This window comes from Apus apus, chromosome 2 (assembly GCF_020740795.1).
Source record: "Apus apus isolate bApuApu2 chromosome 2, bApuApu2.pri.cur, whole genome shotgun sequence".
In the NCBI taxonomy this organism is placed as follows: domain Eukaryota; kingdom Metazoa; phylum Chordata; class Aves; order Apodiformes; family Apodidae; genus Apus; species Apus apus.
Window position 1 is genome coordinate 104,365,533 of NC_067283.1, and position 17,456 is coordinate 104,382,988.

A 17,456-nucleotide genomic window follows, 5' to 3' on the forward strand; every position below is an offset into this window, starting at 1 on the left:
TAGTTGACTGTTGATCAATACCCCAAGGTCCTTTTCCATCTTGCATCTTTCCAACCACACATCACAAAGTCTGTAGCTTACCATGGGATTTTTATGACCCAAGTGCAGGACCCAGCACTTGGCCTTGTTGAACCCCATAAAATTAACCTTGGCCCATTGATCTAATCTGTCTGGGTCCCACTGTAGAGCTTTCCTACCACCTAGCTTGGTGTGGTCTGCAAACTTACTGAGGGAGCATTCAATCCCCTCATCTAGATAGTTAAGAAAGATCTTAAAGAGTACAGGCCCCAGTACTGAACCCTGGGTAACACCATTTGTGCTTTGTGATTTAACTCCATTAACTACCACTCTTTGGGCCCGGCCATCCTGCCAGTCTTTTATCCAGCACACAGTGTATTTATCCAAGCCCAGGGCCACAAGTTTCTGAAGGAGAATGCTGTGGGAGACAGTGTCAAAGGCTTTACTAAAGTCCAGATAGACAATGTCCACAGCTCTTCCCTCACCCACTAGGTGGGTCACCTTGTTGTAGAAGGAGATCAGGTTAGTCAGGCAGGACCTGCCTTTCGTAAACCCTTCTAACGATGGTTCTTCCCAGCACCTGCTTTTCCTCTTCTCTCCTGCACGAGGCAGTTCCCCTTTCCAGCCAGCTCCCCTCTCCAACAAGTTCCCTTTTCCACTGGCCTCTGTCCACATTCCTCATCCACTACATACATAAATATGTATACGCGTGCATACATATTTTTGCATATGCATGTATGTATATATATTTATCTACCACCCTTTGTCACATTTCTCCCTACTTTGTAGTGCTTATGTAATCCTAACTTTCACGTACCTCCCCTCTAATTTCAAACACCTCCCAATGTGCCATACCTTTCAGTGCCAGCACTAACAACCCCATCTGAGTCTGCAGCTACTTGCTCTTGCACCCCTTGCTATCTACATCATGCTTCTCACCATTCTACCCTCACAGCACAAGGGATCGGCAAGGTGGAGGGCTGAATACTAAAAGCAAAGGAATGGTAAGCTCACAGCTTTTAATTCCTGTGTCTGGATCCACTCTGTCCCAGAGGAGCTCAAATCAGTAATTGCATTTAAATTCCATTCAGTGTATCTAGAATATGGGGGGAATTTGAAAGTTTAACTCAGAGAAGTCTCCACTGTACATATCAGAAGAAAGATCTTGGTGGGTTTTATTTAGTACCTTGTAAATTGACTTTACTTCAAACCAGATTTTCACAGGAACAGAAAAAGTATTCTTGATGTAACTATCACCCTCCTGAAAAAAAGTTCCTCCTTCAAAGCTGAGAGACTTCAGCACCTTCCCTTGACAAGTTAGCTAAGATGGCTGAACTATCTCTACAGTTTTGGCTGGAGATTTTCTCAAAACTCTCAGGCTGATACATACATCCATGCCTGAAGTCAGTTTGCCAAAATATGAGAATCCAAAAGCAGGACTTCATTATAGGAACTGTCAGGCAATCATGAAAATAAGTCCTAATATCACCACTGTTTGGAAAAAATGGTAGAGGAAGACCGATGGATCCAGCATGAAAGGCTATTTGCCAGCGAGGGAAAAGATGTTAAGTACCTGTGAATACTTGGTGTATGAGAACAAATGACAGAACAGAAAAAAAATCTTTACTGTTTTCTTACTGTGTCTTGATCTCAAAGTACATCTGCCCTCGGAATAAATTCTTGAAGAGGTTTGGTTCTGTTCCCAGTGTTAAATCTTCCATTTGGAAAGATGCAGACTTTTAAGCTGCCAGCATTACAGATGGATACCTTCCTACGCCCTTGCTTAAAAACCTAACAAAACTCCTTTTAACCAATTAGACACCTAGGTTTACCTCCTTTGAACTCAATAAGCAGTCTGAACTCTGCAATAATCTGATGTCTGCTTAGACAGGCTCATTCCATTCTCCTAAATCTAATCTGTGTTGGATCTGCCCACTATTAGAAAGATTCAGCCCTGGGACTGTATGTAGAAGTCTAATTTACTTCACCAAATACATTTAATCAATTCCACCCGACTATTTTCCTTTTGCTCAATGTTTGATTACTTTTATGTCACCTATTAGATGTGAACTGCTGTTTTTTACAATAAGTGGGTGATCTGACAAGGCCCATTTCATGTCTCCCATTAGATAAAGTGACATTTCAATCCAATTCCCTGACAAACTTAGATGAGGATACTGTGGAGTTTGAGCACACACAATGACAAGTCACTTGTCTTTTCAGCCTTTCCTATCAGAACAAACACTCGGGTAAATTGAAAACCTCCTCCTCAGGATTTATTTAAATACAGCAATCAATATTTTATTTCACCGTCCTCTAAAAGGCATGTAAGATAACATAAACAAGTTTTCAAAGAAACACCTTTTTTCTTTCTTGTTTAAGGCCAAACTAATTGTTCACTGACAGGCTTTTTGCTCATTAACTAGACAATATTCATGTTTACAGTTCTTTAATAAGATAAAATGGGATTAACTGACAGGTCTTTAATTGCCTCTTCCCCCATACAGATTACACCTTGCTACAACCATATCTGTTCAGGTTAAAAATAAATAAATAAAAATAATATTTTATTTTTTTTTTTTAATTGCAGTTTCATATTTCTCATGTTCAAAATTTGATTCCCATTCCTATTTATTTATTTATGTGGTTGTTTATTTTATTTCAGGTTTGGTGCACCTGATAACTAAAGACCTTCCTGCCGACTTAGAAAATTCTGGTACCTGGTCTCCAGTGCCACACAACATCACGCCACAGCAACACTACAAACCTCAAAGAGGTTTACATAACAAAGTACCTGGAATCTACTACTGGAATCTTCCTATTTAGTGAAACAGTATCTACAATGAAGCAGAATTAATGTTGTATAGAGTTGTAACCCACTCTCCTGTGCAAATGTCTCTACTTAAAAGATATTTTGAAAAAATCCTAACTGCAGTGAAAGATTTACTTATTTGCAACTTGAGTTACAGGGTAAGTAATCCAAATGAAACAGAGTGCAATGAATGAAAAAGTGAACCAGTGAAGAACTGATTCTTTTTAACCTATAGACACTAGCTCCGACTCTCCTGTCATCCTAGCAAAGTAATTCCAGAGAAATTCCTCATAAGTCAGCTTAGTTACACCAGCATAAATGAGAAGAGAATTAGACTAGTTGTTTCCAACAAAGAGTGGGGAGTAATTACACTGCTGTTTCTACCCACGCTATTATTAACCCATCAGTAATTCCCAGGTATACTAAGCATTACATGTGCAATGTGGGCAAATGTACATTTTTTTCAGGATTTATTGATGTTAATGGATTAAAAAAGATACAGCTGAACTGAAATCAATCTATTATCATTGAATTCTGCTAACATTGCATAAGAGCTGTTGAAAATACTAGGAAATACAATTTCTTAATTACACACCATCAATAGCACAGTGTATTTACTAATTAGCCAGTAATGCTGCTATTTCAGTATATTCATCTAAGGTTTTACAACACAAGGTTTAAATGGGTCTTTTTAGGTCAGAAGCAATGACCCGCAGGTGGTCTCATAAAAGCTCCAATACAGGCAACGGGGATTACCATAATTACTTTGCCACTCTACAAGTAGCTAATGGGATTACACCTGAAGGCTACCCACTTTTTCACAGTGCCCAGTGCAAATTTCCTGAAAGAATCTGGGTAAGCACAACTGCTTTAATTATATTTTTTGTAATTTTATCTACTGCACCACAAAAGGAGCACCAAGAAATTAAAACACCCTAAATAAAAGAAATTGAAAAAATTCCAACTTCTTTGGCTTTCTGTTCCTCCTGTCACTGATGCAGTCAATCTTGCATCTACCTCCTTCAGGCAGCCTCAGTTCTCTCTCATTTCTACAGACGTTAGGTCTGAAAGATGCTCCTTCATTCCGGCTGGTCGTCATACTATACATTTTCTTGCTCTCTTTCCCGAATTCCACACATTTCCATTTTTTCCAACTGATTTTATTTCCTTTTCAAGCTATCTTTGCTTGGATTGAAATTACGTGTTCTTTTTTCTCACTATGCCTTAAAATTTTATTCTCATCTCACCTTCTCTGTTTTTTTCCTCTTTTTGCCCATTCAAACAGCTCATCTAACTTTCCATGCTATAATTTACTTTGTCATGTTATTTTCATACACCGGATATTTGCAGCCTCGTCTTCCTCATCCTGTCCCAGTTATCTCCATTTTCTTCAAAATGCATCCAGTAAAACTATATACTCACTTTGGGAAAATGGTTCCTTCTTCCTTATTGCTCTTTTCCATCATCTACCAGTGACCTCTTATTCCCCAGTCTAACCCGTAGACCAGCCTTCTTTCTCTCCAATTAGTCAGTGCTCATCTCACAAACACTGTGCTAACCACATCACCTCTCCATTATTCCACTCCTCATTTTCTTCTTAAATATCCCTCTTGTTTTTATTTATCAAAAAACTCATCCTTATCTACAGCCTAACTGTTAATCTTCATATTTATGTTCTCATTGTAAACTCTACTGTTATTCTCACTGTGTAGAATTTTTTTTTACCCAAAAACTTTGCTTTGCTTTTTTAACATCTTGGCCTGATTCTTTATTTATACCACTGTGCCTCCTGTCATTCAAACCTGACCTTTACTACTAAATTCTCTTAAAAATGCTTTCTGTACTGACTTCAGAAACAAGATCCATGGTATAGTTTCAGATACAACAGTTATCCCACACCTTGCTTATTGCCCTACATACAAGTTGCCTTTAGGAAAAGGCAATCTTTTAAAAGTCTGACGAATCTCATATAGGTTTATAAATACACAACATAATTACAAGAATTAGGAGAAAGACAAGAGCAATCCCAGATCAACTAATAACAAAGTCCCTTATCTAGACTGCTGTATGCAAACAGAACTGTGCTTGTATTTTTACTGCAATAGATGCCAATTCTTTAATTAGGGGACTAAGTCTTAAGAGATGCTAATTGTATCTTTAACCAAAAGATAAAACCTAGAGCAGAATTTGGAAAGCAGAGAGACAAGAAGGTACTATACAAAAATTAATTTCTTACTCCTTAGCTCCTCTTACTCCTTATGATTCTTTAATACTATTAGAATAGCTATAATAATATATTCTGTGGTAATCTGATACTGTTTCTATAATCAGAGGATGCAAGTGTGTCCCTCCCAAGTCCCAGAGGAAAATTTCACACCTGTGGTGGATTTAGTTACACGGCACTCCTTCACCCCTTGACAACCTGGATTTAACTGTTTTCAGAAAGAAAAAGATCCTTTAGTTCTTCCGCTCACTTCTTGTTTGTTAGGTACAGAATAGACCAGCAAGGGAAGATACAGAACACAATAATGTGGCTCCACAGCTTAGATGCTACATAATATGGTTTGTCTCTGAAGGAATAAAACTAAGAATTTGCTCCTCCGAAGTACTAGGATAAATGTAATGGCAATCAAAATGCAATTTAAATATAATGAATGTCATAAAATTGTTTTATCACAGTTTTCTATAATGAGGATGGACATACCTGAATGCATTCTATTTACATTTAAGTGTTTTCTTCTGTTTTTATTAATATCCCTCCCTATGTTGGAATATGTGTATTTTATGCGTTCATTTTAATGTAAATTTTTCAAATTTTGCAGCAATGTATTTTTAGAATGTTTAGCTCCATAAAGGAGGTAAATAGCCAGTATTATGTTCATACATTAAAAAATATCATGTAAATACACTGTTAAAGACATATAGTTGTAACCAGTGCATTTGGGGAATCATTTAAAACAACTGTCAACAAGTACCTAGTTAATTAGCCCTGTCTTCTTTTGCCATTCCCTTGTTGCAGCTGGACAGAATCAAGACTTACATAAACAGAGTCTATTTATTGAACCTGTTACCGACTTTAACAGGCTATGGGTGACGTTCTTACTGGATTAGCAATTGCAGTTCCTTATTCCAAACACCGAGCATGCAAATACTGATTTTTCTTTTTTAATTGTGAAATACCTTTGACTATCAGTTCAGCATAATTTGATACACCAACTCCTCCTTCTGTCCGAATCATGCAGCGATAGTTGCCAGCGTCCCGTTTTGTGGCATTCACCACACTAAAAAGAGCTACAAATCGGCGAAAGTTGAACACTTTTATGTCCTTCAAAGGTGCATCCCTTACATAAATACCCTAAGAAAAGGAACACAAATAAATAATATTGTTAGTCATAAAAAATACTGAAAGCTGATTTTATTTCTCTTAAATTCCCCAAGAGGGAAGGCAAGCTAAAAGCAGCAGTTTGCATGTTACTTTTACAGATGTTTACACTGTGTGAGACTTTACTGCCTTCCCATGTGAGTCAAACCATTCACCATCAGTGGGTGACCATTCATCTGGAACAGCTACTTTCAACTTTTTATAGATTAACTAATAAAAAGATTTGAAAGCAATGTAACATTTACTTGGTTGGCTTGCTTTATACAAATATTTAGTTACTTCTTTTAAAGAAACATGAAGCCCAGCATACTCAAGTCTCAGCTTTCTCTTCCCCTCTGGATCTGCTACTTGGAATACGCATCTTGTGCAGCCTCCATGGAAATGGCACTAGATGGTTCTCATATAGCAGCAATGGGACTATCATCGACTTAGGTGGAAAAGACTTGGCACAAGTTTATCAGGAAAATAACCAACAAGGCTGTAGCTGTCTCTCTCTCACTTGCTTAGCAGGTAATGGGAACTGGGCAGTTTGTACCTCAATGCAGTGTCTCACCCTCAATTCAACATACTGCATGCATGGCACAAGAAAATGTCCTACGTAACAGCCAAGGAGCACAAGGCTCAGCATAATTCCCATCTTACAGATTGCTCCCTCATGTGATTCAGTACACAGCTGGAGGTGGGAAAAAGGGAAGGTAGCAGACAGAAGAGGACAGAGATGACATCTTGCCATGTCCTCTGGCACAAAGAAGAGGCCAGAGGAACTTGGCTCTCACATTCTCATGTGAAATCATACGCCACCTGCCCATGAAACACAATACATGCACTATGAACACTCAGAAAAACTCAGAAAATGTAAAATAAACTAATTACTAGAGCTGGCTGAAAAAAAAAAAAAAATCTATATAAAATCTAGCGACAACATTTACTCAAGCAAGCAAACAAGAAAGACACACTTTTCACAAAAAACATTCATTTCAACAAACTGAAGGCTACAGCCATTATTGAAACATGAGGAGAACCTGGAGAACCCTAACAAGTACCTCCATAAAGCTGCTCTCACAAGGAAGGCATATTCACAGTCTGATGCTATGTAATGATGCCAGTTATTTTTAGTAGTTTTTTCTGACTCCAGGAGCTTCAATTGAGCAAGGAAAGGATCCTGAACTACCGAGCTTCTATAAACCATCATCACAGCTGGTGATGTCTTGTTTTTCTGCCCTAGAGTTTGTAGTTTGTCCAGCAGAATTTAAGACCTATATAGGAAATACTGACCTCAGTTTGTTATAGCTTTTACTTGCCACTATATTGAAAGTCCCCTTAAAATACCAGTTACAACCAGAGAGTTTCAAATACCAGCAACATAAAATTAAACTCATTCATTAATCACAAAACCAAGCCAAAGTTAATCATGCCATTAATGCCAAAGAAGCAGCATAATCAACAGTAAGTACTGATTCTCATGCACACTAAGGTAGAGTTATTTCTCCTTCAAAACTAAACGTGGGTAAGGCTCTGTATATTTAAAAGAAAAAAATGCTTGTACAATACCCAAAGCAGAATGTACTATCATGCCTTAAAAATTACTCAGCCTGAAATTATTACTTGCAAATTACTTCAGATAATTGCCAGCTCCTTAAAATTCCTAGAATTGAGAGCTGCTGATAAACTGGCTTCTCTGATGTGGCATGACAGTTACTGAAAACAAAACTCAGAAAAAAGAAACACTTCAAACTACTAATCCAAAACTACTACATTTACTGGTTTTGCCACTGTAGTATCTTGCAGCAAGAATGCCCATAGTTAGCTGGACGCGAGCAGAGTGGGTTAATATGATTTTGGAGAAATAATATTTCTTAAGCGCAACATTATCTCTTACCTAAGACAATAACTGATTGAATTTAATTATCAGAGCTGCTGATCAGTCACAAACCACATGGTTTTAAAGTGTGTTTCTGTAGTTTTGAGACTCCTTAAGCATTCTGTGCATAGCCAAGTCATGTGCTTACATTACATCCACCCACGCTAGTTTTTCTTTTTTTTCTAGTTGCAACATCAGGAAGCTTACACGGGCTACTTTATCCTGCCAAGAAACAGGGTAAGTTATTCTCTAGAGAACAACATACTGCCACAAACTGATTAATTCTAGTGTCTAAATTAGCTCAGCTCATTTGGAGTGAGAAAAAGCCCCTCTGCACTCCAGCCTACACCCACCCTTCCACATGGGGCATCAGCATCCAGAATTACCTAGAACTCCCAAGAGTTACAACAAAACTGAAGAACGATGCCAACATTTTATGAATTATTTATTGCTGTTCTCACCTAACCAAAGGCTACAGGATGCTGTTAAAGGGGGCAAAGAGGTGAAGAGAAAAGACTAGGCCATGCTAAGAGGCAGTATAATTTTTGCCTTTATGTGCAGCCCATCGATAGAGGTGACCATGGAAAGGTATGATACACATACAGTCCCTGCTGGTCCCACACAGAGGACTTTCTCTTCCCACACTAGACCTCCCAATAGCCAGTAGAAATACTGAACAACACGGCCTGGGTTGTCATATAAACTTCCAGCAGTCCCAGAAGGGAACTGCTCAAATACCTGTTCCTATAGGACATATTTGCCAGCTTTTTCTGTGTGTATGTATAATGAAAATTGGAACTGATCAATGCATTGCAGCATTTATGAGAAATTATTATGTCACTGTGGTTCTGAAATCTTTTTCACCTTCTGCTTATTCTCAAACACACTAACTTGCCTGATTTCTTAAATGATGTTCTACAGCAGGAAATCTTAATTTGATCAAATAATTGAATATATGGCCATGTAAGCACATGCTTTCCACTCACATGTCAATCATTTTGACTGAAAAAAAGAAAAGCAGAAGTACATTGCAGACACAGACATCATTTTGCTCAAATGAACAGGTGACATGAGCCTTTAAAGCAACTCAGCCTGGCTTTACAGAGGATATGAGACTTTTTACCCCCCAGCAAATGCCAGATGTGAAAAAGGTAATTAATAGTGACTTCAAACTTCATGAAGGACCTACAGAATAAAAAGCCTTAATTATTATAACACATCTGTAAAATATAGGTGAGATTATTATTAATAAAGATTGTCTTGACTGGCTTCTCTTAAACATTATGAAATTAGAGAGGCAAAGTGTAGAGTGTCTAATTATATGTCAGAACTGAAATAGTTCCACAGAAATCACTGGCATGATATTTTCTACTAGAACTCAAAGAAGAAAAAAAAAATAAAATTCTTTAGTCTCTTTGTGAAAAAATATTTTCAAGAAAGAGACAGTGCCTGGAACAGACAAAGACCAAGAAACATAATTGCTTTACTTTCCACAAGAAAAAAAAAAAATAGAGCTTAAGAGAACAAGTCTTCCCTCTTTTCTGGGATGACAGCAAATGAGTAGGAGAGCTGTGTAATTGAGTTAAACCTGAGCATAAAGGAATGGTAATGAAGGTAATGAACTCAACTGTAAGAAAAGTTCCACCCATAGGCACTGGAAAGGAGAGGTTAAAAAAAAAAAAAAAAGTAGCTGCACAGTAAGAAAAACCAACCCAACCAAAAACCTCCAAATAACCCACACCTACAACTTCTCCCAAACTTTTTTCAGCAACGGACAATGGCAAAAGGCTATTTTTAGTCTCAAAAAATGCCATTCATAATTTGATATATGAATACAGAATGGCTTCTGTTTTAACTGTCCCCACATGGCCAGCTTTGCTTCCTTCACTTGGGATTCACATTTGCTCTTTCTCACTTTTTGTGCAGCATGGTCAGGAAGATGCACAGGTATGACAGTGGTCATTTTCACAGGTTAGTAAAGTACACAAAATGTGGAGGAGAATGTCAATATTTTCTTTTCCATATTTAACATATTGTATGATAAATTAAAAGCTCTCCATGCCGATTGTCAATAGCTATTTCATTTAGAATGAACTGAAAGAACTTATATTAAATCAACATTTCTTATGGAACATATTCGTACATCCTGCTACATTTTTTAAACAAAGAATTATTTTTAGTAGCATTCGCAAAAATAAGTTTTTAGCACTCACAAATGCAACATTCTGAAGTTCCACCAATAAAAGAGAACATGTGCAATCTATTGCTTTACTAATTATAGTACTTAAACCTTTAATCTCATTTATTTCAAAATAGATTTTGAAATTTACTCTTAGGTTGGCAAACTATCAGATTTTATGTGGAAGCCTGAGTCTTCACAAATATATCGTATCTTCCTGAAAAATAAACACACACAAAAAAGACCTCTCTAATTTTCTAATCCAATTCCAGAAAACAGTATAAAATTCATTATTTACAATGCAACATTGTTGCAACTCTATATTTAAACCCATTAAAACAGGTTGCCAGAGCAACACTGTAGTGTCCTTCTGTTTTATTGGTGGGTTTTGTTTGTTTGAAATACAATTCAAAGATAAAGACAGCTCTTTTTACTTTTTTACTTCAGCTCTGCTTTTCCATGTGAAAGACTGAGGCCTTACTACAGATTAAACTTGCTGACTCTTTCTGCCTCTGGGACTCGGAGACCTGTGTGAGCAGGACACTTTGTTCTTTGGAAAAAGGAAACTGCCTTAATCATCTAATGCTAGACCTGCTTGGACTGCAAAGGCTACATCCCTGAGGCAGTGCTATCTAACCTTCTCAGAGCAGAAGTTGTTTGACCACAAAACAAAGAATGCAAGATGTTGAGATCCAAAAATGAAAATACCAGGTTCCACTGGCTGCTGAGCAACCCGTATGTCTTCAAATGCTCAGAGGAAGCGTTTAAAAAAATAAATACACATATTCAAAAACGCTATTTAAACTGATGAATGAAAATATGCAACTTGTAAGTCACTTGTAAGAACAGATTTTCTATTAAGCAGTGTTATTTAATGTATAGGGATATTCAAAAAGAAAAATCTTAATTTAACCTGAGGATATATAGAGTTTGAAAATCTGTATTCCTAGTACCAGCATATTAAATGCATGCAGAGACAGCTTAAAGCACTCTAAAATGCACATTATTTTTCATTTTAGGTAAGCTAGAAAGAAAAGAAATAAGTTGATGGTTATTTAAATTAGACTTACAATCTCTTTTAGGCAATGAACTAACTCTAAGTCTTCTAAATGAACAGCAATTTAGCAGCAACAAGATATATATTAAGCCTTTCAGAAAAACTCCTAACAGAAATGGAGAAGTAATTCAAAGGGATTGAAGTTCTGGGATGCTGTATCCCGCACTACCACTGCATTTAATTATTCTCAAGGCATGTTTAAACAATTTTCCCAGAAGAGACTTAAAAGAAAACACTGGTCGGTCACTCTCTGTCCATACAGGTAGATTAAGTAGCTTTTCATGCATTTAATAGAAGAAGGGGTTTGCGTTATCCCACTTTCAAATATGCACATTTATAAAATTGTGATTAGATTCATACCAGTGGGATCTCAAATAACGTCAGCAGTGCCAGAAGTAATTTTGTTTGAAACATTTGTAAAATTTAAATCAAATAGTAATTAATACCTCAACTAAATTGCCTTGCAGAGTTCATATCATTCCAATAATTAAGACCATTGGCTTTACCTCTGAATTTCTAGAGCTGCTTTCATAACCGAGACAACTGTTTGTCAGTCTAGATTAAAACCACCACAGATCCTGTGATTATCCTGTATTTATTCCATCTGTTTAACTTAACAAGTGTATTTCATTCAAATAATGAGGCTGTGCTGGAAAAAGATAATTATTTTCCTATTTGGAATCTTTCTGCTGTGAGCGAGAACCACACTCTGCATGTGTAACTAATGGGCATTCACGCAAAATGTTATTTACCTTTCAAGAAAGATTTCAGCTCCCAATATTTTAACATTTGATAACTGAGCCTCCTCTTCAAATCACATAGCTCTGCATACATCTGTTTATTGTGACTACATCTAAATGCTGGCTGGAGCTGCCAGGTAATGTTGTAAAATATTACTAAAGTTACATATTGAGTTGTCACCTTATCAAAAATGAAGCAATGACATCTCTTTGAAGATACAGTTAAACATACAAAAAGTAAACAAAGACATTATTGCATTTTCTGAAGTCGTTAAACTCAGTGTAATTTACCCGAAGTAGTTACTCTATACATAGATACCGAAGTTGTTTTGTATCATTCTGAAAGGAGCAAATCTGTAATTGCTACACTGAGATTTTAAAAGGAAAAAAACCCAAACAAACAACAACGCCCGTTCAATCTTTTTTTTATTTACATTAAATTCCAGGGCCACTGAGAAGCATTAATATTCTCTAACAATTTGTCAGTGTTCCCAAGATATGTAAAAATTCCAAATCTTCTTTCTATTCTTCTCTAAAAGCACACAATAGAATACAAAATTGCTTGTAGGGAACTACAGCCTCAGAAACATCTGGAGAAAATAGAGCATTAAGAAATCTCTCTCTAACAGAGAGGTTTATACTTTAGATAGAAATTATGGCAATGATCCATGTATCTGCTAAGCATTTTACTGAACCCATAGACCTACTTATAAAACCTTTTAGCCTAATACTGTATCTTAATTCTTTGAAATATGCAACAATAAGTATTTCTCATCATCTTTTGATTTGTATTAAAAACTCCAAGAGTTAGGATGAACACCTCACTAAAAAATGAAGACACTATTTGTAGGATTTTAAATACTCTGGCTTGGAGTTCTGCAGATGTCAGGTTTGCAGAGGGGCTGGGAAGGAGCAGAGTGGTGAGGAGAAAATGAGAAACTCAAAATCATCAGCATAATTTTCTTCTGTACACACATAGAGGCAATAAGAGGTATACTAATGGTATACTGAAACAAAGTGTAATAATACCAAAATACATTTATCTGCCTTTTCTACCTAAGTACATAACAGGACAGTTAAAAAACAGTGTGGTCATGTCCCACATTCTCTTCACTGGAAAAGTGTCATCTTGTTGGGAAGGAAAGCAGCCCGGGATGAAGAAAGTCCAACTTGCAAGTTCTGGGGATGACGTGAAATCTCTTCTGAAGTAATAAACCGGAACAGCAGGCAAAATGGAAGTGATACTGAGTCCTAAAAGCATAGAATCACAGAATCTTAGGGGTTGGAAGGGACCTCGAAAGATCATCCAGTCCAAACCCCTGCCAGAGCAGGATCACCTAGAGCACATCACACAGGAATGTGTCCAGGCGGGTTTTGAATGTCTCCAGAAAAGGAGACTCCACAACCTCTCTGGACAGCCTGTTCCAGTGCTCTGTCACTCTCACAGTAACAAAGTTTTTCCTCACGTTTACATGGAACTTCCTGTGTTCCAGTGTGCACCCTTTGCCCCTTGTCCTATCACTGGACATCACTGAAAAAAGCCTGGCTCCATCCTCCAGACACTCACCCTTAACGTATTTGTAAACACTGATGAGGCCGCCCCTCAGTCTCCTCCAAGGTAGAGACCCAGCTCCCTCAGTCTTTCCTCATAAGGGAGATGTTCCACTCACTTAAGCAGGCAAGGAAGAAATAGTCAAAAGGAAGCACAAACATATCCGATGATGGAAAACCATGCCCTGTTCAGGGTTAGGCAGAAGCCTCCCTAAAAGACCCTCAGATTCTAAATGGGAGGAATGAATAGCAAGAAGAGCCACATGCCCATGGCTAAAGGAAGCTATAGTAAACCCCTCAGCAGTGACAGTGCAATTTGTGAATAAAGACAACCTCAGAAGTAATAACCAGTAATAACTTAGGTACACATTGATTCATGTAACAGAAAAGCTCATGTAGAGGGGTTTGGCTGGAGCTGTTTAAGTCTTAATTACTGAGTCAGTCGTATTGTTTAACGGCTCCTACCCCCCAACACACACATCATTCAATGCTCTGTTTCCTTCCTACCATCTTCCCTTTGGGTTTAATTTAATTTAATCTAATCTTTGGATCTCCTTGCCTCAGAACAGCTTCAGCAGCCCTCGATCTTATAAAAGAAGCCTTCGCTCAACTCCAATTTGAACACAATACCTCCCAGCAGTAAGTTTGTACATTTTAACTAGAGTATTCATTGCACAGGTCACTGTTTCTATCTCTCAAAGGTCCAAGACCATCGCACAGAAAGTTTATTGAATTTATTTCATCAGTTGCCTAACTCATATGTGTCCCTAACTGATTCTACTGCTGCTTCATATCAAGGCTGTCTTCAGAGTCCAGAAACAAACACATACTCTTTAAAAGCAAGCTGAATTTAACTAGCTCATTGTGCTGCAGGTCAACTGTACCATTATCTCAGGTTTGCTAGTCACCATGTACTGTACTATTTAACAGTCCAGAATAATTTATTTACTTGAAGTCCTGGCTAACAGGGGAGGTCCCAATGGACTGGAGGGTAGCAAATGTTACACCCATCTATAAGAAAGGCAGAAAGGAGGATCTGGGAAACTACAGACCTCTCAGTCTGAACTCAGTAGCAGGGAAGGTAATGGAGCAGATCATCTTGAGTGTTATTAGAAGACATGTAGAGGATAACCAGGGGATCAGGCCCAGTCAGCATGGGTTTATGAAAGGCAGGACCTGCCTGATGAACCTGATCTCCTTTTATAAGCTGATGACCCGACTACTGTATGACGGAAAGGCTGTGGATATTGTCTGTCTGGACCTCCAAAAAGCACTGGACATGGTTCCCCATAGAACTCTCATAAAAAAAATGGCTGCTCATGGCCTGGATAAGCACATGATCTGTTGGATCAAGCACTGGCTGGACAGCTGGGCCCAGAGAGTGGTGGTCAATGGAGTCAAATCCAGCTGGCAGCCAGTCACAAGTGGTGTTTCTCAGGGCTCAGTGTTGGGACTGTTTCTGTTTAATATCTTCATTGATTATCTCGATAAGGACATAGAGTGTATCATCAGTAAGTTTGCAGATGACACCAAGTTAGATGGGAGTGTTGATCTGCATGAGGATAGGGAGGCTCTACAAAGAGACCTGGATAGATTGGATCGTTGGGTTAATGTTAACAACAGGTGGTCAAGAAAGCCAATGCCAATGGCATCTTGGCTTGTATTAGAATTGTGTGACCAGCAGAAGTAGAGAGGTGATTGTGCCCCTGTACTCAGCACTGGTGAGGCCACATCTGGAGTGTTGTGTCCAGTTTTGGGCACCTCAATTCAAGAGAGATATTGAGGTGCTGGAGCGAGTACAGAGGAGGGCAATGAAGCTGGTGAAGGGCCTAGAGAATAAATCTTAGAAAGAATGCTTGAAGGAGCTGGGAATGTTTAGATTGAGAAAGAGGAGCTGAGGGGAGACCTCATCAGTCTCTACAATTACCTGAAAGGTCACTGTAGAGAGGTTGGTGCTGGTCTCTTTTCACAGGTAATTGGCAGCAGAACAAGAGGGAATGGCTTCAAGCTGCAAGAGGGGAGGTTTAGACTGGACATTAGGAAAAAAAATTTCACAGGAAGAGTGGTTAGACACTGGAATAGGCTGCCCAGGGAGGTAGTTGAGTCACCATCCCTGGATGTGTTTAAGGGTCTTTTGGATGTGGTGTTGGTGGATATGGTTTAGGGGAGAACTTTGTAGAGCAGGGATGATGGTTGGACTCAGCGATCCCAAGGGTCTTTTCTGACCCGAATAGTTCTATGATTCTATGATTCATGTTAAATAAAAATAATAACAACTCTCTTAGGTAGCACTTCTGACTCTCTATAGATAGAAGGTGAAACAGGGAATCTTTACCAAATGAGAAGGATGAAATTCTAATAATTTTTCAGGTTACTCACAAACATTGCCAAGCTGCCTCCACCTGTCCTAAGATTTTACACTGTTGTGCAAAGGTCCTCATGGATTTCACAGTTTCCAGAGTACGTCTAAATGCAAAACTTCTATGGCTCATGAATCTTTCAGATTTACTTTCTTCTCAAAACCTCGTTTGGTCACAGGAGATTGCCAAAGAGACAGGGGATTAAGAGTTACATTTTTTTGTGATAAATAGCTTTTTTCAAGACAAAAATTTTAATACCAATATTGAAAGTTTTCAGACTCAGCAGGAACAGTTGGTATACTAGTTGGAAATTACATTACTTTAGTGTCACAAGTACATTCTTGACTTAGCAGCATTCACCACTGCCCAAAGCATAAGACAATTCATATTTGAGGCTGACAATGAAGGAAAAGTTTTCATCATCAAAGATCATAGCTTGTCAGATGCTGGGTAACACAAACATGACACACATCAAAACCCTCCTATATTCTGCTGTTGATATAACCCTTTCTGCCATAAAGTACGATTACTATGCAATTAATGAAAAGCAATTATAACTGATTAATGACAACTAATAGAAAATATACAGTATCAACTGCAGGAAAGGCACTAAATATATACTGGAATGGAGAGGGGGACAGAAATAAATTAACATAGCAGAACCTGGAAAGAATATTAAATGGCTACCAGAATGAAAAAAATAAACAACACAAACAAACAAAAAAATGAACAACAAAAAACCAAGCCCAAAACATTTAACTTTCATCTATTCAGTAACAGATAGTGCCCCTTCCTAAGGGGCAGTAATTATTCTTCTAACAATAAAGGCAGGCTTCATCCTGGCTCAAACCAGGACATCAGGTTATCTACAGAAAAATCAAACCAGGATGCACATGCATCAGGATGCGTGTAGTCTTGGTAAAATCTTTAGTTAATTGATGTCATTAAAACTCTTCTCAAGTCAATGGACTCAAGACAATTTGGTATGCACAAGGTGGTTTGATCAGTTTCAGAAGACGGAGCTATTTATGAGCAAGTGGAAAAATGATGCCCTGCATGCCTATAACACACAAAAGCACCTACTGAAAAAACCCAACCTATTTTTTTTTTTTTTTTTATATTCAAAAGAACATCTTATTTAGGCCTATCTCATTGTATAGTTTTCATTAACAGTTCCACCAGTTTGTGTCACTAAGTTTTTGCATATTTATATTTTTCAATTTTAACAGGTAAAATACTGCTTCATTATCTTATTACTAAAAACAAATGGCTGACACATTTTTTCCTCAAGTACTTCCAGACTTAGCAAAGAAAATGGTAACTATGTGGTAGACAACTGTATGTATTTATTCACTATGGTTTGCCCGTAAGGTTTTACAAATTTTAAGAAATAAACTGTCAAAAAGATGGTAGAAAGTGTTTAATATTAGTGGTGGACAAACTAGGCATATCAGAAGGATTGCATGACCCATTTATAGCACCAGTAAAACCTGAAT

General features: G+C 37.8%; 1 protein-coding gene across 7 annotated transcripts in view; it reads right to left on the reverse strand.

Annotated features, from left to right (window-relative positions):
• PTPRM (protein tyrosine phosphatase receptor type M) overlaps window positions 1-17,456 on the reverse strand; it is a 469,539-nt gene that overhangs the window by 283,808 nt on the left and 168,275 nt on the right. For all 7 annotated transcript variants that reach the window (XM_051611050.1, XM_051611049.1, XM_051611048.1 and 4 more), the window contains exon 6: window positions 6,011-6,185. In XM_051611050.1, coding sequence (XP_051467010.1) covers window positions 6,011-6,185 — 175 coding nt within the window. The remainder of the gene's footprint in view (window positions 1-6,010; window positions 6,186-17,456) is intronic.